At 41.3% G+C, this 26,898-nt stretch overlaps 1 protein-coding gene across 3 annotated transcripts in view; it reads right to left on the bottom strand.

Moving 5' to 3' along the window:
* The window catches only part of Sh3kbp1 (SH3 domain containing kinase binding protein 1), a 340,250-nt gene that overhangs the window by 280,607 nt on the left and 32,745 nt on the right, over positions 1-26,898 (bottom strand). For 2 of the 3 annotated variants that reach the window (XM_042670512.1, XM_042670510.1), the window contains exon 1: positions 7,877-7,949. The exons of the other annotated variant lie outside the window; for it this stretch is intronic. In XM_042670512.1, coding sequence (XP_042526446.1) covers positions 7,877-7,916 — 40 coding nt within the window. In that variant the 5' untranslated portion in view covers positions 7,917-7,949. Of the gene's footprint in view, positions 1-7,876; positions 7,950-26,898 lie in introns of those variants that run through there. 3 annotated transcript variants of the gene reach the window in all.

The following is a 26,898-nucleotide window of genomic DNA, read 5'->3' on the forward strand; positions in this document are numbered from 1 at the left end:
AAGAAAAGTTAAATAATTTCTATTAAAAGTGTGTGTATGTATTAAAATGAACTGAAAATGGACTACAGATCTAAAAGAGCTCAAACTGTAATTCATTGTGATTTGTAAGATTTTATTAACTCATGAGCCCAGGAGTTTAAGTCTAGACAGGGGGCTGGAAAGGTGGCTCAGTGGTAAAGCACTTGCCTTGCACGCATGAGGCCCTGGGTTCAATTCCTCAGCACCACATAAGCAAAAAGGAAAAAAGCCGATAGTGGCGCTGTGGCTCAAGTGGTAGGGCGCTAGCCTTGAGCTGAAGAGCTGAGGGACAGCGCCCAGGCCCAGAGTTCAGGCCCCATGACCGGACCCCCCCCCCAAAAAAAAAAAAAGAAAAAGAAAAGTCTAGACATCATAGTGGGCACACCTATTGCAAAGGAAGAAAAAAGTTTTCTTCAGATCACCTAGAGATTGATCTGTTGGAACTGAGATTACAACCACTGTTTATGTGCCAAACACTGCCTACTGCCTTCCTACATTTCATCTCATTTCCCAATTCAATAGTATGATACCTATCTTCCCACTGAAAGAACCTGGCGCCCAGCAAGGAAGTTGAGCTCATTTTCTGAGCCAGTGCACTCCAAAGAGAGACATGTCAATTTCAGGGGCCTGTGGCCATGATGGGAGGAAAATGTTAGAATGTCTATTCGTACTTTTTCATAAGAAAAAAAATTCAGCTTCCTATTTATAGAATAATGCTGATTCCTTCATCCGGTCCCTAGGTCAGACAGTCAGAGGTCCTCCAAGGGGCAGGAAGTAGCAGCCTAAGTCAGCAGAACCAAGGAACACTGGACAAGGAAACCTGCTAGAGCAGTCACCAACTCCAGCACCAGGGGGAGCTCTGCAGCTGTGTGATGTCTACTGCTAAAGCCGCTTTATGGACCTTACCCCATTGAAATAAAATAGATTAGCTAAATAGATTAGCAGCTTGAAAGATTGGTGTGAAGGAAGTAGAAGCTATAGACAATACTCAACTTCAAGTAAGTAAGAAAATAATGGAGAGCTGGGAAGGGGGCTCAGTGGTAGAGGGCTTGCCTTGCATGCATGAGGCCCTGGGTTCGATTCCTCAGCACCACATAAGCAGAAAAAGCCGAAGTGGCGCTTGGCTCAATTGGTAGAGCACTAGCCTTGAGCAGAAGAGCTGAGGGACAGGGCCCAGGCCCAGAGTTCAGGCCCCATGACTGATTAAAAACAATAAGAAAGAAAGAAAATAATGGAGCTTCTACTTCTGCTCTTGGTGAACACAAACTAATCACATCATACAAGGAGATGACCAAACACCTCAATTATCAAGACAAATGGGCTTACGTGGGTCACTAAGTGGGTATTTGAAAGAGAGAAGATTTTCCATCCTAGAAGAAATCTATATTCAAATTTCCAAACCCACTGAGACACTAGGAACTTGGACTATACACAGGATAAATTTGACATAATCCACAAAGGAGGCACACAAGGTATAGGTCAGCAAAGATTTATTTAATGCAAGAAGACAAAGCAGGGTGTAAAGAAAGAGGAGAACAAGCTAGCTCCTTTGACAAGCTATCAGAAGTGGGAGCTAAGGCTCAGTGGATAGTCTTCAATCCAAGGGTATTTATGTCTCTTTCTGTGTCGAGGGTACAAGTCCAAAACTGTCGACTTGAATGCATGGTCACATAGCAATTTGCCAATTACCCTGTTTTAATACTACCACCCAAGTAGTAGTATTAAAGATAACAGGGTTAAGTTTGTCTTACAATCAAAGGATCTTGTGCCACTAAATACCATTTCTTTATGTTCCTTTGCATACCATTAAGTACCTTTCTTGAATTCAGGGCCTAGGTACTATCCATGAGCTTCTCTGTTCCAGGATGGTGCTCTACCACTTGAGCCACAGCTCCACTTCCAGCATTTTTAGTGCTTAGTTGAAGGCAAGAGTCTCATGAACTTTCCAGCCTAGGCTGGATTTCAACCATGATCCTCAGATCTCAGCCTCCTGAGTAGCTAGTATGTGTAGCTAGATGTAAGCCACTGATGCCCAGCTGTTCTTTTTCTTTTTAAGGTAATTTTCGTGGACACACATTTACAAGAAAAGGCAGGTATTTCTTTTTTGGCAGTTTTTCCATTTGTATTTGTGGGAAAGTTTTTTATATAAATGTGGGGATATAAAGCATTAATGCAAGTCAAAACTTTTTCATTTGGTCGTTTCAGTTCAGCTTTTAACAATTATATATAAACCTACTAATTTTTTCTGGACAATGCCAACACTCAGATTTTTTTTAATATCTAAATTTTAAGTAAGTGCCAGTGGCTTGTGTCCCTAACTACTCACAAGACTGAGTTCTGGAAGATAGGAGTTCAAGACCTGAAAAATCAGGTACTTTCTGTTCATGGATTAAATTCCTCAGCCAGAAGAGATGAGAGGGGCATCTGCTTTTATATCAAATCTTGGCTATGGTAAATAGTGCTGCAATGAACATGGTTGTGCTGGTGGCTTTATTGTAGCCTTGTTTGTGCTCTACTGTATAAATGTTCAGGAGAGAATTTATGGGTCATAGGGTAGCTCTGTGTTTGGCTTTATGAGGAACCTCCATACTGCTTTCCAAAGTGGTTAAACAGGCTTACAATCCCACTATCAGTGTAATAGAATTCCCTTTTGAGAACCCTACTGCATTGTTGGTAGGAGTGTAAACTTGTTCAACCACTTTGGATAGCAGTATGGAGGTTCCTCAAAAGACTCCACATAGAGCTCCCCTATGACTCAGCAATCCCACTTCTGGGCATTTACCCAAATGAGAACAAACAAGGCCATACTAAAGCTACCAGCACAACTGTGTTTCTTGCAACATTATTCACCATAGCTAAGATATGGAACCAACCCAGATGCCCCTCAGTAGATGAATGGATCAAGAAAATGTGACACACACACACACACACACACACACACACACACACACACACACACACACACACACACACACACACACACACACACACACACACACACACACACACACACACACACACACACACACACACACACACACACACACACACACACACACACACACACACACACACACACACACACACACACACACACACACACACACACACACTGGAATTCTATGCCTCCATAGAATGATATCGCCCTATTTGTTAGGAAATGGAAAGACCTGGAAAAAAACTATATTAAGTGAAGTAAGCCAGGCCCAAAGAAACATACGTTCCCTTATTTGCAATAACTAGTAGAAGATAAGCAGAAAAGGTCAAAAGCTATGTACGTATGGCCACATAAGATGATGTTAAGTGAAGTGAACCCCAAGATAGGGACACAACTCGTTTTTTCTTTCTTGCTATTGTTTTTAACATATTTAAAATGTACTACATGATTTTTTTGTTTCTTTTGTATGTTCTTCCCCCACGGTATAACCCCTGTTTTCACTGTATTTGGTGTCAGTGCCCTACATCTTGTATACACATTTTTCTAGTTTGGGGAAGGGAAGGGAAATAACAAAATGCTGAAAAAAGGATACAGGTTGACCCACTGTAACAATGAGATGTACAAGACACTATGTGGACAGGAACTTTACAAATTGGGGTGGGGGAGGGAGGAGTTGGGGAGGTGGGGAGGGAAGGGATGGTAGGGGGGAAAAAAGGAGGAGGAATAATGCTCAATAGGAAATGTACTCATTACCTTACTCATGTAACTGTAACCCCTCTGTACAGTATTTCTATAATAAAAAAAATTAAAACAAATTTGAACTGGAAAAAAAAGAATCTCCTTTTGATCCTCATCATCATTTATTATTGTGTTTTTGTTTTCTTGATGACAGCCATTCTAACTGGGGTGAGGTGAAATCTTACTTAGTGTTCCTTTGATCTGCATTTGAATGGATTTGTGGTATGTATACACAATGGAATACTCATCCATCAGAAAGAATGATATTGTACCATTTATAAGGAAATGGAAAGAATTAGAAAAAAATTGTATTAAGGGAAGTAAGCCAGTCCCACAGAAACAAAGGTTGCATTGTTTTCTTCATTTGTGGTAGTTAGAATGTGCCTATTAATCTATAAGTAAACATACTGGATAGTAAGTAAGTGGTTACAAATAAATAAGTATAAGAGACTCTATGGAGAGCTCAAATAGTATAATTCTTTAGCAACATTAAGTCAAAGTCCAACATAAACGTACCAGGAAATGGGTCCTTGCAGGAGGAAGAGTGGGGTCAAGGAAGATGGATATAGGAATGAAGGGAGGAGGGAGTCAAGAATTCATTCTGTATACCAAAAAAATTCAGAAATATAAGGCAAGGGATGGACCAAAGGGGGGGGGGGGGCAAAAAACATTGGAAGGATGAAACAGATCAAGATGCATTGTACATATAAACTGCTTTGTTAAGTGGCAAAAAAAAATCATATTCTCAAAGATTAAAAAAGTAAGGAAAGGGGTGTGTAAGAATGTTGAAAAGGTTGTCAGTTATCAAGAAGCACTGTACTCATAAACTGCTTTGTTGAATGGCAATTCCTTTGTACAACTACTTAAAGATAATAACAAATATTCCAAAAGACAAGAAAAGAGATGAGAGGGGGATAGAAGGAATTCAGGTCTATTCTGGTGAAATTTCAAGCTGGCTTAGTTGCTGGTTCTGTCACAGCTCTTGAAGCTGGCTTAATTTCTGATATATATATATTTTTTTTTTTATTTTTTTTTTTTTTTGTCGGTCATGGGGCTTGAACTCTGGGCCTGGGCACTGTCCCTCAGCTCTTCAGCTCAAGGCGAGCACTCTACCACTTGAGCTACAGCGCCACTTCCTGATATATTTTTTAATTCCCCTGTCACATTACCTTAACTATCCTGCCTTACTTCCACCCTTGAACTATGTGTAACTGTTGAGCTATTGGAACTACGTGCAATATGTACAAAAAAAACTATTTATGAGCAGTATGTAAAAACTATTTACCTGAATCATGAAAAAAAAAATGTCTGTTTTCCCCAGTCTATAGCCATAAAATATTCGATGTTAAGTTTCCCAAAAAGCTTACCAAACCTGATAACAAAGGTTTAGGAGCTTTCTTGAGGTCTCCTCAATCCTAAATTAGTACTGTAATATACAGTCATATGGCACAGAACATTTCAGTAAATTGTTAGATCATATATACTATGGTGATCTGATAAGATTATATTACCCAATGCTTAAAAGCTGTTTTTGCTGAGCCTATGAATTAAGTAAAAGCTAGATAAAGGGGCTGGGAAGGTGGCTCAGTGGTAGAGCGCTTGCCTTGCATGCCTGAGGCCCTGGGTTCGATTCCTCAGTACCACATAAGCAAAAAGAAAAAAGCCAGAAGTGGTGCTGTGGCTCAAGTGGTAGAGCGCTCACCTTGAGCTGAAGAGCTGAGGGGCAGCGCCCAGGTCCAGAGTTCAGGCCCTATGACCGGACCAAAAAAAAAAAAAAGCTAGATAAAAATTGGGCTCCTAGTTCCCCCACCTCCATTCGCGTCTTTTGATCTGAGCCATTCTCTCTGGCAGTCACTTTGCAATCAACAGGAAAGAACAGGATTTATTGATAAGCATCTTGTGACATAGACTGCTCCTCAGACAGACAATGCCTTCTTTTTTCTTTACTGCCGGTCCTGGGGCTTGACCTCAGGGCCTGGGCACTGTCCCTGAGCTTCTTTGTGCTCAAAGGTAGGGCTACCACTTGAGCCAAAGCACCACTTCCAGTTTTCTAGTGGATAATTGTCAATAGGAGACACTTGGACTTTCCTGCCCTGGCTGGTTTTGAACCAGGATCCTCAGATCTCAGCCTCCTGAGTAACTAGACTAACAGGTGTGAGGCACCAGTGCCTGGCTGACAATGCCTTCTTATCATCCTGCAGCAAAAGGTAAAACTGCTCCAAAGGTAGATACCAGCCAAAACTCAGGTCAGACCACCCATCAGGCCACAGTGACTAACTTGCTCTTGTTCTCAAGTGATGCAGGATTAACAACTTCTCCAGAACAGCTCCAGAAATAGACTGAGATAATGGTCAATCAGGACATACCTGTGACTGGAAATGCTTAATCACTAGGCATACCTCTCACACTCCCTCCCTCCCTCCCTCCCCCCCCCCCCCCCCAGTTTCCTTATTATTTAGCCTAAGGCTAAAAAATATATTTTCCCCTCAAGACAATTGTTGATGTACTCAAGTACGGGTCTTCCACATAATAAACCTCCTTTCTTTACCCTTCACCATATCTCTTTATTTGGTAAGTAAATCTGAATAGTCAGACCTGATATGTGGACCTCCTACAATTTGAGCCTGGGGCCATCTTAGTTAGTACAAGTGCACTACTGTTCACACAATGAAGCAATCACCTAAGTTAATAATATAAAATAACAGAGGGATACTTGATGTTGGTTTTTTTGTTTTGTTTTTGTTTCTGGGCTAGTCCTGGGGCTTGAACTCAGGGCCTGGGCACTGTCCCTGAACTTTTCTGTTCAAAGGTAGTACTCTACCACTTGAGCCACAGTTCTACTTCTGGCTTTTGGGTGGTTAATTGAAGATAAGAGTCTCACAGACTTTCCTAACAAGATTGACTTTGAACACTGATCCTCAGATCTCAGCCTCCTGAGCCATGTGTACCTAGCTCTATGTTTTAACTACAGTTAACTCTTTTAAAACAAGAAACAAAAGGCTTAGAACACTGAGCTAGGCTCTCCAAGGCTTAGCCTATTAGCACCCAGAGAGGAAAGCTGTCAGCTTTTCAGATATGGAAACTAAAAGCATGGTGGGTGGAATTAGAAGCTTCATCTAGTGCTCCTGGGAGAGGAAAGGAGTAAAGGGAAACAAACATTCCAGGAAAACCTCTGGTCAAGCGTTCATCTCACAATGACCAACTTAGGAAATATAGCCTTACTTCCTCCCTATGAAGCAAGTTATATTTTCTCTGATCTCCATGTAAACCTTTCCAAGGTAAAGCTAGAAGAGGACAAATGAATTGTGCTTCAAGCCAATGGTTACAAAATAAATAGTCATTTGCCTGCTATGATAAACCAGAGAGATGCTAGCGTATCCAGACTTTTCTTCAATCTTCCTTTGGAGGAGCCCAACATCTTGTCTTAGTGGATGCCTGCTGAGGAAGGCTGGAATTCAAAGATTAATAGAGCATAACTGCATAACATTCCAGCCTTCTTCCCAATATCCAATCTAGCTAGCCTGCCTAACTTACCCTTTCTTTAAATTCCCAGTTTACAAAGAAATTTATTCCCAACTTTAAAAATGTACCCCCAGTTTAAAGGAAAATTAATCCTGTGGGGTGCCAGTGGCTCACGCCTATAATCCTAGCTAGTAGGAGACTGGGATTTGAGGATCACTTCGAACTCAGCCCAAGCAGGAAAGTCCATGAGACTCTTCTATCCAAATAAGCACCATAAAAGCCAGAAGTGGAGTGGGTCAAGTAGTTAAGCACTAGTCTCAAGCAAAAACAAAACAAAACAAAACAAAAAAAACCGGGCCCTGAGGTTCAAGCCCCATGACTAGCACAAAAAAGAAGTTAACACCCAGATACTGGTGGCTCACACCTCTAATCCTAGCTGGTCAGAAGACTGAGATCTGAGGATCCCAGTTCCCAGCCAGCCAGGTCAGAAAAGTCCGTGAGACTCTTATCTCCAATTAACCACCAGAAAACTGGAAGTGTCACTGTGGCTCAAGTGGTAGAGCGCTTGCCTTGAGCTGAAGAGCTGAGGGACAGCACCCAGACCCAGAGTTCAAGCCCCACGATGGACAAAAAAAAAAAAGCCAACACTGTTCAAACTTAAGTAATAATGTGGATGCTCCCTGCCTTCTGGCCCCCACAGGAACAGGATTCCCTTCTTACCACCTTCCTGGCTCCTTGGTGTGCCCCTTAGATCCACCATCCAGCTTACATTTTATATTGACAGAGATAGTTCTCTGCCCAACTGTGGTGCTACTAAAATGTCAAGTGTCGATCACATTTTTTTGCAAATTGAGTCATTTTCATCAGTACACGAAGGGAGTTTGCTATTTAAAAGATCCTGTGGTTGAATCTTTTGTAACATGAATAATCACTTCCTGCTTTACCTTTCCTGTCAAGATGAATTTTTACGAATCAGGTTTCTCTAAGGGTAGGAAACCTTGTGCAAGGCTTTATCAAGACCTCCTTTCATCCAATGCAATTATCACTAACTATATGTGCTTACTGAGTATTGAAATGTGGTGCTGAATTGAGATGTACTATAAAAGCCCACCTCATTTCAAAGACTTATTTGAGAAAAAATAAATAGATAATAACTCAAAGAAAAGAAAGAGCTGGGTGCTGGTGACCCATGCCTATAATCCTAGCTACCCTGGAGGCTGAGTTCTGAGGATTAGGATTCAAAGGCAGGCCAGGTTGGAAAGTCTGTAAGATTCTTATCCCCAACTAACAACCAAAAAAACTGGAAGTGGAGCTGTGGCTCAAAGTGACAGAATGCTAGCCTTGAGCCAAAAAGCTCAGGGATAGTATCTCAAGCCCCTTGACCAATCAAAAATAAACAAGTCAAGAATTTTTATATTGATTCTAAGTTACAATATTCTGGATATGTTGGGCTAAAGTATATTGAAATTAATTTCACATGATTTTAGTGTTACTGCTTGGTTATTTAAAATTATAGCTGTAACTTGTATCTTATTTCTATTGCACAGCAATGGTTTAAGATAATACTTGGCTCAGAGGCAATGAGGACCTAAGATTGCACAAACAGGGCCAACACACTTACAAGAGCCCAAGAGAAAGAATATGCCCCCAAAATTATTTCCTTGCCTTGTTTTCAAGAAACTGAAAGCAAAGACAAAACACAAGGAGAAGACTGTTGTTTTAATAGTATCTATTGGGAAACTACCTCTGGCCATGAGCATGAAATTAAAAATACTAAGCTAAATAAAATATGTCAAAGGTATAATCAGGATAACAGTAGACAAAATCCCATATCTAAAGACATCATGGCCAGGAGCTGGTGGTTCATGGCTATAATCCTAGCTACTGAGGTGGCTGAGAGCTGAAAAAAATACTCAGGTCAAAGCCAGCTTGGGTAAGAAAGTCTGAGACTGTAATCTCCAATTAACTAGCCAAAAGCTGGAAGTGGAGTTGTGGCTTGAGTTAGTAATAGAGTGTTGGCCTTTAGCAAAAATGCTAAAGAACCGCACTCAAGGCTCTGAGTTCAAGCCTAGTACTGGCACAAAAAAGAAAAGACACTCTAAAATGCAAAACTTAAGAACCTCTCTATCTGGGAAAAAAAATGCTACTCTTCAACTACCAGCTGTGCCAAAAACCAGCCTCCACAAGTTTGCAGAAACCAAAGCTACCTTAACCTAGTGTTTTGGAAAGATACAGCTGGAGGAGATAAGAGATCTGCTTAGAAATGCAAAGCACTTCAACTTTCCTACTCTTCCGCCCTCAAACTTGCTAAATGTCTCCTCCCCTTAAAGATGAAATAGGTGTGTGTATGTGTTTTTTAACTGTCATGTTGGCTAAGTCAGAGGCCAAGTAGCTTCTCCTGGCCAACTTCTCATGGTGGCAATGGCAGTGGCATTTGGGCCCCTCCTGCCTTGCACACTGTACTGACTTCCTCTCTCCACACCCAGAGCTCACTGAGCAGCAATTTCATGTCTGCTTACCCCAGCCAATCCACAAGCTCCATCTAGGAAAAGCCCTAATTGTTCCCAGGATTCTATTTCCCTCACCTCGTACCCTGAGTCAATCCATATTTGAATAAATCCTAGAGCATGAAGGATAATGAGGGTTTCCAATTAATTTCCATCATCCTACACACACACACACACACACACACACACACACACACACACACACAACACATACAGTGGAAAAGGTCTTGGTGAAAGCTTTTAAATTTAGTAATTTCAGAAGTAGAAACACTGCACTTATCCCTTTATACTTCTGCGTGAATTCTGAATAAATGTTTAATTTTAATGTTTTATTTCAGGCCTCTGATTGAAAAGAGCACAGAAAATCAAGAAGCAATTTTTCACCAGAAAAGATTTCACAAAAAAAAAAAAAGACTATGATTGCTGATTACTGGTGACAGAAAGAACATTAGATATCGTCTTGTCAAATTGTTTTCTTAATTTTATAGATGAAGAACTGAGGTCTGGAATATTTTATGACTTGAAGCTTAGAGAGATTGAGAGCTAAATGGCAGTGTCAAGATTAGGACTCCACTCTCCCAAGTGTTAGTGCTCCGGAGACAAGGGCAAATCTAAACTAAAGAGCAGAAATAGCTGAGACTAGCAACATCTGGACTTCCACATTATTGGAGAGTTTTTCTCTCTTGCCTCATATATCAGAATTTCCAGAACACCCAGGCATTACAACCGCCAGAGACATATAAAGACCTATATTCACATCTAAAGAGATGAAAGCAGACTAGGAAGAGGATGGGAACAGGACTGAACATAAACGATGGGGATACACTACAAGAGATCTTTTGGGACAATGGAAATGTCTTAATATTGAAGTGTGGTGGGAGTAGTACAAGGCTGTAAATTTACCAAAACCATATTAAATTCTGCACTTAAAATGAGTGCAATTTTTATACCTTTTTAAATTTTTTTTTTTTTTTTTGTCAGTTGTGAGGCCTGAACTCTTGGCCTGGGCGCTGTCCCTCAGCTCTTCAGCTCAAGGCGAGCACATTCTACCACTTGAGCCACAGCACCACTTCTGGCTTTTTTTCTGCTTATGTGGTGCTAAGGAATTGAACCCAGGGCCTCATGCATGCAAGGGAAGCACTCTACCACTGAGCCACCTTCCCAGCCCCTAAAATATTCTTTTTTTTTTTTTTTTGTCGGTCGCAGGGCTTGAACTCTGGGCCTGAGCATTGTCCCTGCGCTCTTCAGTTCCAGGCTAGAGCTCTACCACTTGAGCTACAGCTCCAGTTCCTTTATACCTTTTAAAGATTAAAAACTGCCAGATACCGTGGCTCATGCCTGCAATCCTAGCTACTCAGGATACAAACATTAGGAGAATTATGGGTTGAGGCCAGTCCAGGCACAACAAAAAAGTTTGTGAGACCCCCATCTCAAATAAATAAAAAACTGGACATGCTGGTATATGCCCATCATCCCAACTAGATAGGCAATGTACATAGGATTGAAGTCCAGGCTGGCCCTGCCATAAATGAGACCCTACTCAAAAAAATAACTATAACGCTGGGTCCTGGTGGCTCGTGGTTGGTTGGCTCACGCCTGTAATCCCAGCTACTCAGGAAGCTGAGATCTGAGAATTGAGCTTCAAAGCTAGCCCAGGCAAAAAAGTCCAGGAGGCTCTTATCTCCAGTTAATCACAGAAAAAGCCACAAGTAGAGCAGTGGCTCAAGTGGTAGAGCACTAGCCTTGAGCAAAAAGAAGCTCAGGAACAATGCCCAGGCCCAATGCTCAAGCCCCAGGACCAGCAAAAAACAAAACTGCAGCCAAAAAAAGCCTGGGGTCGTGGTTCAAATGGTAGAATACTTGCCTAGTAAGTGCAAGGCCCTGAGCTCAAAATACAGTATTGCCAAATATAAAGTTAAAAATTATAAGCCTGTGGTGTGTATTTAGGAACTTACTACTATAAACATTTGTTATTAAAATGGCTGACAGCCAACTACCAGGAAGAGACACTCCCCATCTAGAGAGGGAAAACAATTTTGGGAGTTTCCCCTCACCCATGAGAGACAGTATGGTCACAATAACATGTCCTGTACTCCATCAGCCAATGTATGGGTACATGTCCGAACTGAATCATAGCACCATGACAAGGACTGAGAGTAGCTGGGGTAAGTTCCCATAAGGGAACTCAGAATTGGTAAAGGAACACCACACCAGGGCTGCCTGATAGTCATCTTCCCAGAAACAATTCTCCAACTTCAACATCCAATCTGTAAAAGCACAACACAGCCTTCTTAGACATCATTTCTTCTTCAGTTGAGAAAGTTCATGTCTGTTACTTGCAACCAGTGGCCCTAACACAGTCATTAATCAATTTTTTTGCCAGTACTGGGGCTTGAACTCAGGGCCTGGGCACTGTCCCTGAGCTGCTTTTGCTCAAGGCTAGACTCTACCACTTGAGCCACAGCGCCACTTCCATCTTTCTCTGTTTATTTGGTACTAAGGAATAGAACCCAGGGCTACGTGCATGCAAAGCAAGCACTCTACCACTAAGCTATATTACCAGACCATTTTTAAAGAGTATATTCTCTCCTACACAAGTCTGCAGAAGGCCAAGTTGTTGCCATGCAGTACTTTCCCACAGTCTCATAGATGGGATGAGAACCTGGATCTCTCAGCTCAAGGGCACATCTGCTGCGAGCATCTCCAAGTACAGGAGAGCTGACCTATATGCAAACCAGCCCCACTTTCCTTTGGGGATCTTCCTAGACACACCAGTCAGAAGCACCAAAGCAACAAGGATGTAATTCCTAAGGCCTGATTATGCTACATACTGAACATTAGCTTCTCTAAGGAAGGCAGGCTCAGAACTCAGACCCTAATGACAAAGGGACACTGGGTGTGAACTCTCCCAGAGTATGAGGAAGTACACCATTGGCCAGGAGAGCTTCCCACACAGTTTAGCAAGGCCAGCAGTTGGCCCAAGGACAGCTCAAAGAATTAGGCGTCAGCAGGAAAAAGAGAAAAGATAGAAATCAAGACTGAGGAGGAAAGATAAACTCAAATGTGTGAGAGTAAAGCTGTCTTTAGACACTCCTGTCACTTACTGTTTTGAAGGAATTCTGGCCTGCCTGCCCATCCCACCCTTCTTCATGCTTCCATCTAAGCATCTTTACAAAGGACTTAAAGTTTCAAATTAACTCCAGACTAAAGAAACATTTACTAGTTGTATGAAATTGTAAGGTCTACACAGGGACACCTCCTTACTTCTTGGTTAAGTTTCCGCCCAGTATCTGTTACCTAGGTAACTGGCACTCCTGGAAGCAGTCACCTCCCCCTCCTGCTAGGTCACATCCTGGGCCACCTCTGATCACATGCCTCCCATCTGACCTTAGGAGGGTTCCAGATTCTGAGGTCACATCCAGATCCAGTGTGGCCACACCTTTCCCCTACCTGGCCACACCTCTTCCTGTCCCTGGCCTAGATAAGTCTCAGCCTGGGGGTGGGTCTCCCCTTTTTCTGCCATGCCTCTCCACCATGTGTGGTGGGGACAGCAGTTCGGTAAATAAACTTCTTTTCCAGCCTGAATAGCATGTAGTGTTCTCTTCATTGACTACCTAACGAAACCTACCTATTTAATACACCCTACAGAAATGAGGTAAGATACTTTGCTTGGGTTCATTTTCTTTGTGTTTAAAATCAGGCAGATCTGGCATAAGAACAAGATTATACTTGCAAGCTCTTGTATACAGAAACTGCTCCATTAATAATCGACACTATTCTTCTAGGCCATTAATGTACTGTGTTAGGAGGACGTCCATGTATGCTCCTTCCTTACTTACCCCTTGAAAAGGGCAGATCATATCACCATCATCATACCCTCCATGCCTAGCATCTGGCACAAACTTGGCACTTTATAAATGTCAGTGATCAGATGCATCCATATAATACCAGTAGTGTCCTCAGCATTAACTTCAAACCACACCTTCTCATTCAGCCCAAGGAAGTTACAAATGTGGACCAGTTACACTCGAAGGCTAGAGAAAGTCAAAGTCAAACATGACTGGTTAGACACAAAATAAGAATGACCCACGCACTGGTCTAAGGCTTTCAAGTGCTACTGTAATCCATCTCAATGCCATTCCTACCTCTGACATGACCATTGTCCTCTAACAATAAAAGATCAGAGAATGGTACTGAGGTCTAGACAGGAAAGTTTTTACAAAGCCTGGAGGCTTTTGGAGCCAATGTTCTGAAGCCTCAGGAACAAACAACCAAGGGTCTCGAAAAATGTTATTAAGCACCTACAGATTACAATTAACCCTTGAAGCAATACTAGCCCACTGGGCTTTTCACAAGGCATTAGATTGATTAAGAATAACTTGACTAGAAAGAGACTTGTTAAGTGAAAAAGGAAACATATAGAATGTCTGTTGATGAGTCTGAAGATTTAAAAACAAACAGTGAAGACGGCCAACAAGGCCAGCTTGGGCAAAAGCATGAAATGCTATTTGATAAAACCACCTAAATGTACGAAGTGTGAGGGTATGGCTCAAGTGTCAAAGACATGGTTTAACAAGCATAAGGTCATGAGTTCAATCTCCAGTACCACAAATATATACATACATACATGCATAAAGAGTAAAGACAACTGGTTATAGTTGGTTCATCAATATAGAAAATGGTTCTGCAAAACAATCATGGAAGGGAAAATAACCACTTAGAACACCAATTTAATAAAATGTCAGTTTAATCACAACAGTTTAGCCACTTAAAGAAGATACAACCTTTTTAATTCAAGAACAATATGAATGTTGCTTTACATAAATGTTTTACAATTTTAAGCAATACAATGGCTTAAGGATGAGCAGAGATTTTCCCCAATTTTATCAGAGCCTGATTCCTAGACTCCAAGGAGACCAAAAGATAAGCGACTAATTAGAAAGTGCCCCTTGCCTTTCTCAGTGGGAAGAACCTCTGTTAGTCAAGGCTGAGACAGAATACCTTAGCCAAACAACTTAAGGGAGGAAAGGTTTATTTTAGTTCATACTTTTGAATATTTCCGTTCATCATTAGAGGAAAGAGACAGACAGAAAGCCTGAGCATTACTCATCTTCTAGGTGGTTCTAAATCCAATCAAATTGGCAAGATTAACCATCGTGAGCCAGGTACCGGTAGCTCATGCCTATAATCCTAGCTACTCAGGAGTCTGAGATCGAAGGATCACAGTTCAGACAGAAACTCCTGAGAAACTCTCTCTCTCCAATTAAACAGCAAAATGCCAGACTGGAGGCATGATTCAAGTTGTTGAGTGCCAGAAGTGAGCACAAAAATCAAGTGAGAGAGGCCTTGATATCAAGCCCCAGTACCAGGGGGGGAAAAAAGTTTAACCATTACAAATCTGAAAGATTTCTTGGCCAATCTGAATATCTAAACCTTAAAACAGAAGAAGAAACAGACAAATGACTTTATACTACATACTAATTTAACTATAGGTTATGCAAAATAGAATAACTAGAAAACATTGCTTCCTCCACACTCCAAACAACTCCTGTCATTAAATAATTTTGTTAAACAGAGACTGCAGATATGGTTGAAACATTTTTGAATATTTGAATATAGTTAACATATCTAAAGTAGGCGTGGGGAACATCTGACACTTAGGTTGTATACAGCCCTTGCTATCATTTGGTAGACGACAGGACACACACAGATGCTTCTCTTTGGCTGCCCATGGCAACCTGTATTGATAATTTTGTTTAAGCCCTCAAAGGATGTCATACAAATCCAAATGGCCCTTGGCAGAAGAAAGGTTCCCCACCTCTGAAGAGTTTTATTCAAATAAAATTCATGAGCCCCTGGGAATGTGGCTTAGTGGTAGAGTGCTTGCTTAGTATGCATGAAGCCTGGGTTCGATTCCTCAGTACCACATAAACCAAAAAAGCCAGAAGTGGCACTGTGGCTTAAGCAGTAGAGCACTAGCTTTGAGCACAGAGAAGATCAGGGACGGAGCCCCAGGCTCTGAGTTCAAACCCCATGAATAAGAAAAAAATTCATGAGCTCCATAGTACGAGATACTTTCTAAGGGCTGTCATAGAACGTAACACTTGCTTTTACCTAGGAGAGAATGAGGAAGATAGGAAAATGCCTTTATTTTTGGACATGCTTCAGGGTAACTAAAACTGAGTCGACTGTGAGAGGCAGAGTCCAGGTCAAAGGAAGGGTAGTTAAGAACAAGTCTACAGAAAAATAGAGCTAGAGATGGAGACGAGGTCTGAGTCACGGCATGGCCTTGCCCTGATGAGAAATGCATTCTGGTAAGAGAGAAAGTAGACAAGAAAGTGAGAGGAAACCACAGTGAACCTTCACTGCCTTCCTCAGGCAGATTTCATGATCTCCTTCAGGCTTCATTTACGCCCCTTGGTTACAGGAGTCCATGCGTAAGAATCCTGCAACTCTGAGTATACAGAAGGCAGGAGAGAAGTAGAGAGTTAAATTTCCCCAAAGGAAAGGCACATTGCCCAATGTTTATTCCTTCTTGAAATACCTAGCAGAGTATAAGGCCTCATCAGGCACTCAAGAAATGCTTGCTGTTGAGGAGAAACTCAAAAGTGATTCTGATGAAAAGCTGAGAGTCCAAGAAAATGAGATTTGAAACAAATGCATAAGACTAAAAGCAGATGAGAATGGCTTGACAGTGGCTCTTCAAAGCTGTCTAGACTTTTAAACTGTCATAAGCACCACTACTCGCAAGTCTCAAACATCTAATGGAGAGATAACATCTAGCTCTGTAGCGCGGAGGTTGTTGGTGAAGAAGGCATTAGATAGTTTCATCACAAGGTTTCCCATTAATCTTACTTGGTGGATGTGAATATATCATATATCAACATAGTAACTATCACTAGGGGTTTCCTTGTTTGTTTGCTTGGTGCCAGTACCAGGGCTTGAACTAAAGGCCTCATGCTCTCAGTTGTTTTTGCTCAAGGCTAGCCTACTAGCACTTCCAGCTGTTTTTTTTGTTGTTGTTGTTGTTTTTTGTTTTTTTGCTGGTTAACTGGAGATGAGATTCAGCCATTTTTCTGCCCAGTCTGGCTTTAAACCTCTTTCCACAGGTTTGTTTTGTTTTGTTTGTGGGTCATGAGGCTTGAATTCTGGGCCTGGGCACTGTCCCTTAGCTCTTCAGCTCAAGGCTAGCACTCTACCACTTGAGCCACAGTGCCACTTCCAGTTTTCTGGTAGTTTATTGGAGATAAGAGTCTCACAGACTTTCCTGCCTGGGCTGGCTTTGAACCACGGTCCTCAGATCTCAGCCTCCTGAGGAGCTAGGATTGTAGGCATGAGCCACTGGCGCCCGGCAGGTCTCAGTTTTCTGAGTAGCAAGGATTTCAGGCTTGAGCTAAGCACCAAGCTAACACTGAGTTTTGAGTCATGTGGGTTAGCATTTTCAATAGCATTTTTAATTCTGAAAAATAATTTTGAATAAAAGCTGGTTCAGTATGTATTTCAAGTATGTTTTCTTAATAGCTGAAATGTAAATATTTTGCCACAGTATCAGAAAACTAACATAAAACAGAAGTGATTTACACCTTGTTTTCTTTCCTTTGTAGGTAACAATTTAAAGTTGGACAAATAAAGTAAGACCTAAATAAACTGGACTGGAGTTTAAAAGTTATAAAGCCATGTTCAAAACTGAAACACAAGCCAATAAAAACAAATACATAGATAGAAGATCAACAGTACCACACCAAGGGAGTTCTAGAGTTATGATTTAAGAACACTAATATATGCATTTTTCCAGAAGTATCTACATTTTCCAGAAATATATACATTTTGCACAGTTAAACTTTTTTCTTTTTGCTGAGTGTATTTGAATTGAGCAAATGGGTTTCACTGTGATACTTCCATATGTATATATGGGTATATATATATGTACATATGCTTGGATTAAATTTCACCTCTCATGTTAATCTTTCTTACATTTAATTTTCTTTTTTTTTTCTTTTGGCCAGTCCTGGGGCTTGAACTCAGGGTCTGGGTGCTGTCCCTGTGCTTTTTTGTTCAAGGCTAGTGCCCTATCACTTGAGCCACACCTCCACTTCTCGCTTTTTGGTGGTTACTTGGAGATAAGTCTCATAAAGTTTCCTGCCTGGCCTGGCTTTGAACCATGAATGGCAGATCTCAGCCTCCTCCGTAGCCTCCTCAGTAGCTAAGATTTCAGGCATGAGCCACTGGCACTCAGCCACATTTGCATTTCTAAATACCATTTTTCATTAAAAGGAAACCAAGAAGTCTTAGACAAATGGCTCTTTGCAGTAGAGGACAGGAAAAGTGATAAACTTTGACCATATGTCACCCCAAGAAAGCAAGGAAGCTGGGCACCGGTGGCTCACGCCTGTAATCTTAGCTACTCAGGAGGCTGAGGTCTGAGGATCACGGTTCAAAGCCAGCCCCGGCAGGAAACTCCATGAGACTCTTATCTCCAATAAACCACTAGAAAACCAGAAGTGGCTCAAGCGGTAGAGTGCTCGCCTTGAGCTGAAGAGCATGGGGAAAGCGCCCAAGCCCAGAATTCAAGACCCAAACCGACCCAAAAAAAAAGAAAGAAAAGAAAAAGAAAGCAAGGAAGCCATCACAACTACTAGGGTCAAAGGAAGAAGAGAAGAGGGAGGGGAGAATGCAATCAAAAGCCAATGTATATCCTACAAAATTAAGAAGAGTGAAGGAAAGGGTAGGGAGAGGAGGGATGGGTGAGAATGTTGAAAGGTATGGCATTGACCAAGACATACTGTATTCATAAACTGTTTGCATCTCCTTTGTACAACTACTTAAAAATATTTTTTATTTAAAAATAGGGGGAATGGAGGTGTTGAGGAGGTAAAGAGGGAAGGGATAGTAGGGGAAATACAAAGGAGGGGGGATCAATGCTCGATAGGAAATGTACTCATTACCTTCCTTATGTCACTGTAACCACTCTGTACAGTATCTTTACAATATAAAATATTTTTTAAAAATAAATAAAAACTAGTCAGGCTCCAGTGGCTCAAACTTGTAATCATAGCTACTCAGGAGGCTGAGATCTGAGGATCACAATTCAAAGCCAGCCAGGGCAAGAAAGTCCATGAGACACTTACTTCCAATAAACCACTCAGAAAACCGGAAGTGGCACTGTGGATCAAGTGGTAGAGTGCTAGCCTTGAGCTGAAGAGCTAAGGGACAGTGTCCAGGCCCAGAGTTCAAGCCCCGCAATCGACCAAAAAATAAAAATAAATAAAAATAAATGAATAAATAGAAACTACTAGGATCATGTCAGACAAATTCAGAATCAAATGCAAAGAACCTCACACTGACCACAAATGGAACAATATACAATACTGCAATGGATAGCCACCATGGCCTAAAAGACTTCAAGCAAGTTTTATGTGTCACAGGTTATATAATATGTGTTTAACATTTGTACTATTAAATATCATCGTCACCTTTGGAAGATGCTAGTGAACCAATTCATTATTTTGAAAATTGCTAAATTAAGAGAAAGAATCATAGCTGGCCCAGGCCCAGAGTTCAAGCCCCACGACCAACAAAAAAAAAAGAGAAAGAATCAAACATTGGCCCTGCTTTTCCTATATGAATTCAGAATAACTGGAGAGTACACAAGAAATGATTTTTCTCTAGAACAGTATCTCAAATAATAAATGACAAAGGAATGAGAAAATACGACAGCCAATTCTTTGTAACCTCTACTGTAATGAAGACCTTGGGCAATGATCACTAACAGAGGTTGATGTTATGATAAGAGAGATAACCAGGTATTGAGAGCCTTGGGACAGAAGTATGTGTCACCTGCAGTGAAATATTCTTGCCAGTGAGCTAAACCTGAATGGGATCAATTTACAAGAATTTATAGGAATTCCAGTCCATATCCTAGAAGAATGCAAAGTCCTGAGCTCTTGAGAGTGGAATGTGAGCATAGGTAAATGAGCATGTATGAGCAAGAACAAGGAAATGCCCTGGGCTACAGAATTCCAGTCTAAAAACCCAGATGCTCACACCTTGGACCAGTTATTAAGTGAATTACCCTATATATTATAGAACCCACTTCCTGAATCAATTTGAACCTGGAAAGGTCAAGAAAATCAAATGGAAAAGGCAGAGACTCAAATGTGTAAGGCCATGCCTTCTCACATCCAGGTATTCCATATGCATCAGCCAAACAATTTGGGAAGGTCCTTCAGTTTCACACACCACATTCTATTCAATAAAATCCCAATCCCTCACAGCTTCTGTGTAATGAATCCTTATCTGGTACTGTCCACCTCACTCCTTGAGATGTACTAACCCTGTTCAAACAATTGGCCCTTGCCCAAACTGCCTGCCTTACTCCCCTAGAGGTATAATTCTGCTTTCCTAATTAATCACACTTTACTATCAAAAAATAGATCTGGAGGTTTAGAAATGTATTAAATGGCACCCTAGGGGTGTAGTCAAGACCCAAATGAAGACCATAGTAAATACTCAATTTCTTCAAAGTCACCAAAAATAAAATCACAAAAGAAAAAGAAATGAAGATGGGGCCAGGCACCAGTGGCTCACGCTTGTAATCCTAACTACTCAGGAGTGTAAGATCTGAGGATTACCATTCAAAACCAGCCTGAGCAGAAAACTTCCCATGAGACTCTCATCTCCAATTAACCACTCAAAAACCGGAAGAGGCACTGTGGCTCAAGTGGTAGATTGCTAGCCTTGAGCACAAAGAGGCTCAGGGACAGCACCCAGGCCCTGAGTTCAAGCTCCATAACCAACAAAAAAGAAAAAGAAAAAAATGAGATGGAGAAACCTAGATTAAAACAGACTCAAAGGTAACTGAACACCTACAAATGTCTTCCAAAGCCTGCCTCAAACGCTTTCTTAAACATTTTAACTATATGCAAAACTGGATGTCTGATGATAAGGGAACTTTGGTAGAAGTTGTAGCTTTTCAAATGATATTAGTTTATGGTTTGAGAAAGAATCCAAATCTTTACAAAATCCATGATGAAACACTTCCGCATTGTTAAAATAGCCTAAACACACCAAGTGACGCCACTTAAAAGATGAAGAGAAAATTCTTAACACTGGCGTAACTCTAGCTGGTGTAATTACTATTTCATAAGAGATTCAACTAACCATGCTATGAACAGCAATGCACTTGAAAAGGGAGATGTATTTTTTTTTAAGTAACAGATATTAAAAGTGTGTGTGTGTGTGTGTGTGTGTGTGTGTGTGCTTGATTTCATTATTTAAAGGCACTGGTTATCTATACTTTTTCTAAATAATGGATCCAAAATATCTTCCTTTTTAGTAAAAGTTTGTTTTCTGGAATGAGAAATATAAAATACCAAAAAATATCAAGTGACCATCGCCCTGCAAGAGATGCATTGCAGAAAACACTAATCTGTGTTTACTTTGGAGGGTGAACAATATTTAATCCTAATTCCTTTTGTTGTTGTTTTAGTTGCTGCTGCTTTGCTACAGATAGAACCCAAAGCCTTGCACATGCCAGACAAGTGCTCCACCGCTGACCTACATTCCCAGCTCTTGGTGGGGTTTTTTGTTTTGTTTTTTGGTCAGTCGTGAGGCTTGAACTCTGGGCCTGGTCACTGTCCCTCAGCTCTTCAGCTCAAAGCTAATGCTCTACCACTTGAGCCACAGCACCACTTCCAGTTTTTCTCTATTTATGTGGTGCTAAGGAATGGAACCCAGGGCCTCATGCATACAAGGCAAGCACTCTACCACTGAGCCACATTCCCAGTCCCGCCCTTGGTGTTTTGAAATAGGGCTTCACCAAGTAGTTCAGGCTGGCTTTGAACTATGTAACCCAGGCTGACTTTGAATGGACTTTTTCCTCTTGCCTCCTGACTGCTAGGATTATAGGCATATGCTACCATATCCACCTTCCTAATGCAATGGTGTCTCACTACAGTAACCCTAGCTACTCAGGAGGCTGAGATCTGAGGATCACCTGGTTTTTTTGTTTGTTTTGTTTTGTTTTTTGGCCAGTCCTGGGGCTTGAGCTCAGGGTGTGGGCACTGTCCTTGAACTTTTTCTCTGTGTGTAGTACTGAGGAATCAAACCCAAGGCTTCATGCATGCAAGGCAAGCACTCTACTTCTAAGCCACATTCCCAGCCCAGGATCACATTTTAAAGCCAGCCCACACAAGAAAGTCTGAGACTCTTATCTCCAATTAACCACAAAAAAACCAGAAGTGGAGCTGTGGCTCAAAGTGGTAGAATGTTAGCCTTGAGCACAAAAGTTCAGGGACAGCACCCAGGCACTGAGTTCAAGACTTATGACCAATAAAATAAATTGGGTGGGTGGGTGTGTGTGTATGCACTTTGGTAGACAGGTGCTCTACTGCTAGGCCTATGCCTCAAGCTGTCTGTGATCATTCTGAATTTGGGCTTCTTGAGTTCTCCATTATGAAAGGAAGACTTCGTTTAGGTGTACAAGTGACACCATGATTATGAATATTGTTTCTTTTTTAATTGTACAACAAGTTTCATTTTCAACCTGTCCATACTAAATAATTGAGCTTCATTATATTTACCCCCATTCTTTTTTAAATTATATTTTTATTATCTTTAAGTAGTTGTACAAAAGACATGCCCTACCACTTAGTCATGTCTCCAGTCTTGATGTTGCAATCATGTTGGGGATATTGTTTTTGTTTTTCATTTTGTTTTTTGGTGCTAGTCCTGAAGATTGAACACAGGGCCTGGGCATTGTCCCAGAGCTTGGGTTCAAGGCTAGTGCTCTATCACTATGAACCACAGTGCTATTTTCGGCTTTCTGGTAGTTAGTTGGAGATAAGAGTCTCAGGAACTTTCCTGCCTGGGCAAGTTTTGAATTGTGATCCTCAGATCTCAGCCTCCTGAGCAGCTAGGCTTACAAGCATTAGCCACCAACATGCCCAGCACATTTTCTTTTCTTTTTTCTTGTTCCTAACAGAGCCTTTATCTTTCTTTGTTTGCTTGCTTTGAGGTTGGGCCTTGCTTTGTAGCTCAAACTGGCCTATCAAAGTACACACATAAATATAGATTGTAGGCTCAAATATGAAACCAAGGCACTCCATTCATAAATTTTTCACTATTTTCCCAGACAAGAATGGCACTTTGATCCAGTCTTTATTGAGAGTCTGAAGAAACATGGCATCATGCCAGACAACTAGAAAGGAGTCAAGGGTACATCATATAAGAGAAGCCAAGAAATGATAGAGAGAAGAGAAAGTATTTCCTTCTCTATCACTGGATAAAAAGAGATCACTGTTACAACAGGGAAATAAATACATGAAGATGAGGGGACACTGTGGAGCTGACACCTTCTTTTGCATAGCAATGAAGGTCAACTGTTCTGAAGGTCAACTGTGAGAGGAGAATCTAAAGAACTTCAGAAAAGTCTGGAATACCGGAAGGTGGCTCAGTGGTAGAGTGCTTGCCTTGCAAGCATGAGGCCCTGGGTTCGATTCCTCAGCACCACATAAGCAGAAAAAGCCAGAAGTGGTGCTGTGGCTCAAGTGGTAGAGCGCTAGCCTTGAAGTGAAGAGCTGAGGGACAGCGCCCAGGCCCAGAGTTCAGGCCCTATGTGTGTGTGTGGGGGGGGGGGGGGTCGGTCAGGCCCCGTGTGTGTGTGTGTGTGTGTGTGTGTGTGTGTGTGTGTGTGTGTGTGTGTGTGTGTGGTGGTGGTGGTGGTGGTGGTCGGTCAGTCGTGGGGCTTGAACTCTGGGCTTGGGCGCTGTCCCTCAGCTCTTCAGCTCAAGGCAAGCACTCTACCACTTGAGCCACAGTGCCACTACCCTTTTTCAGGTAGTTTATTAGAGTCTCACGGACTTTCCTGCCCCTGCTTTGAACTGTGATCCTCAGATCTCAGCCTCCTGAGTAGCTAGGATTACAGGCATGAGCCACAAGCACTTGGTTTGTCCATGAGACTCTTATCTTCAATAAACTACCAAAAATCCAGAAGTAAAGCTGTGGCTCAACTGTAGAGCGCTAACGTTGAGTGAAAACGCTAAGAGCTTCTAAGTTCAAGCCCCAGTACTGGCAAAAAAATAAATAAATCGCATAATGTCCTGTAAAAGCTTAGAATTATTACAGGAGTTGGTAGGTATTTTTTTCCTAAAAAAAAATAGCCAGACAATAAATATGTCAGGTTTTGTGGGCCATATGTTCTAATTCTACTGTTACAAGGATAGGCAGCCATAGACAATACACAGAAACAAGAAACATGACTCTGTTCCAATAAAAAAAATTTTATTTGCAAAAATAACCAGCAGGCCAGATTTGGCTTTTAGATCATAATTCATCAACCCTTATCTTATACTGTTAATTCCTTTTATTACTCCTAACATTCTATGTCATATTACCCCAAATCAGGTTCAAAATCCTTAAAAGAAGGGAGTACTGTTTCTTGCCTGGAACAGTGCTAGGTATCCAAGGAGAAATTGTGTGTGTGTGTGTGTGTGTGTGTGTGTGTGTGTGTGTGTGTGTGTGTGTGTGTGTGTGTGTGTGTGTGTGTGTGTGTGTGTGTGTGTATGTGAAGCATTTGAGTATGTGTTGAGTGATATGGCCCAAATTGCAATTAAGCTTTTTTTTTTGTCATTTTTATCGTGCACAGTAAAGGTACAAACCTTAATTTATAACAACTAGTGCTAACTCAATTGGACTATGTATCATAAAGTGGTTTTTAACTTTCCTAGTCTACTCCTTTGTTATTTTTCTTCTAGTTATTTCTACATATGGAATAATACATTCATTCCAGCAGCTACTTAACAGATAAATGCATTCCACAAGTGATTTCCCATCCATAGGAAGAACCAGGGTTTTCTGCAGAGGGCAGTGCCCATGGGGGAATTCAACATTTCCCCCGTTACATCCCAGGAATACAACAGGAGAGAAGAATGTGCATAGGAAATAGTTAAGCTTTCAGAAAGAAGATATCTATGAACCACTACTCCCCACAAAAGCAGACATGAAACAATTACTTAAAACCAAAATAAAATTAATTTTAGACTGAGTTAGTGACAGTTCCTGTCACATGCTTCTAAACTGCAACACAGGGAAAAAAGTAGACATGTTCTGGAGAGTTTCAAAATGCAATAAACTACATTATCAGTACCTCCTCCAGCAAAAAATCAGCCTGCTTTTGATTATGTTAAAATAAGTCATGTAACTGAGTGCTGGTGGCTCACATCTGTAATCCTAGAAACTCAGGAGGCTGAGAACTAAGGATCATGGTTCAAAGCTAGCCTAGGAAAGTTTGTGAGACTCTTATCTCCAATTAACTACCAAAAAGCCAGAAGTGATGCTGTGGCTCAAGTGGTAGAGCACTAGCCTTGAACACAAAAGCCTAGGCCCTGAGCTCAAACCCAAGCCTGGCACAAAATAATAATAATTATTATAATAATGATAAAATAGGTCATGTAAAAAGGCATTTTTTTCAGAATGAAACACTAAGTGGGTCCCAGAAAACCCAAGACTTCACTTCCTGTCAGTTGTGATATTTAATGGTGATAAAAACCCCATTTCCTTTCCTCACCTCAAATAAAGGCAGAAGTAGCACAGAAAATGCAGGTCCATGTCACTGAAGTCCCCTCGCACCCACTTAAACATTTGAAGAGCTGTAAAGGTCTGTTATGGAAAAGAGCATTCTTCTACCCTCTACCAACTATCCCTCTTCTGTAACAACTACGTGGCTTCCATGTCTCTACATTTTCTAAACAAGATGCTAATATTGCTTCACCTTGATGCTTTTCACTCAGGCGTTTTTGTCTGCTTTCCCTACATAGGAGTTCAAGTGTGATCTCCTGCCCTATCTCCTGCACATACTTACAAACTATCCACTTTGCCTTGCCCCCTCAATATGGTTGCAGTATAATTTGGGTTGCATCAGTGTTAAATGCTGTTATGACAGAATTGTTTTTAGGGTAGGACCTAACCCAATGAACCAATGTCCTTACTAAAAAAGAAATCTCTACAGCCAGACATGGTGGCTCATATATTTAACCCATATACTTGGAAGGCAGAGATCAAAAGGACAGTGGTTTGAAGCCAACCTGGGCAAAAAGCGTGAGACCCTATCTGAAAAGTAACAGAACAAAACGGGCTACGGAAATGGCTCAAGTGGTAGAGGACTTGCCAGTCAAGTGAGAAGCTCTGAGTTCAAACCCCACTGCTGCCAAAATTTATTTAAATTATTTTTTTAAATGAGCCAGACACCAGCGGCTCATGCTTGTAATCCTATCTACTCAGGAGGCTGAGATCTGAAGATTGCAATTTGAAGCCAACCCAGAAAGAAAAGACCATTGTGAGACTCTTATCTCCAATAAACTACTCAAAAACCAGAAGTGGTGCATTGGGTCAAGTGGTAGAGCACAAGCCTTGAGCACAAAGAGGCTCAGGGACAGTGTCTAGGCCCACAACTGACCAAAAAAATATTTAATAATTGAAAAAAAAATCTACACACAGAGACAGAGAGGTAAAATGCTACAAAGAGACCAACAGGTATAAGCCAAGAAGGCAGTTCTGCAACAGAGCCTTCCCTTACAACTCTATGAAAGAACCAACTCCACCAACACCTTGAGGTTGGACTTCTAGACTCTAGAACTGTAGGGCCACAAATTTCTATTGTTTAAGACACCCAGTCGGTTGTACTTTGTTCAGGCAGCCCCAGAAAATTATCCTAAGTATTTTTACAGCATTAAAACTACACAAGCATTACTGAAAGCCTAGCCACATGGTATAATAAGATTATGTTTCTTTCCATTTCGAGTTTTTTTCCCCCTGGAGCTAATAAGTTTTTGTTCCTTCTTGGTGAAAAGTATATCTAAATGAATATAACTCCAAATGTATCCTCCCTTGTCTAAATCCCTTCTCAAATGGTTTACCTGCTTCAATAAAGTCTATTCATTTCATTCTCCTTCAGAGCCTTCTAACCTGTACAGGGGCACAGTGAACGCTGAAGTGCACTAACAGGCGAGGTGCTCTCTATCCTTGATAGAACCTCAAGAGACTGCATTATCTGCACGCATGGCGAGTCACTGGAAGTTTTGGAGCAGGAGAGAAATACAAGAGTAAATGGCTATTTCTCTGAAGGTTCAGGTGGCTGAGACTGAACATGGTAGGGAAACCAGCTAGACAGCAGAGCTCAGAGATGCCAACATGAGCAGAGGCAAGAAAACAGGAGCAAGGGGCTTGGATACAGATATT

Source organism: Dipodomys spectabilis, unplaced genomic scaffold, assembly GCF_019054845.1.
Source record: "Dipodomys spectabilis isolate Male_0828 unplaced genomic scaffold, ASM1905484v1 ptg000564l, whole genome shotgun sequence".
Lineage (NCBI taxonomy): Eukaryota > Metazoa > Chordata > Mammalia > Rodentia > Heteromyidae > Dipodomys > Dipodomys spectabilis.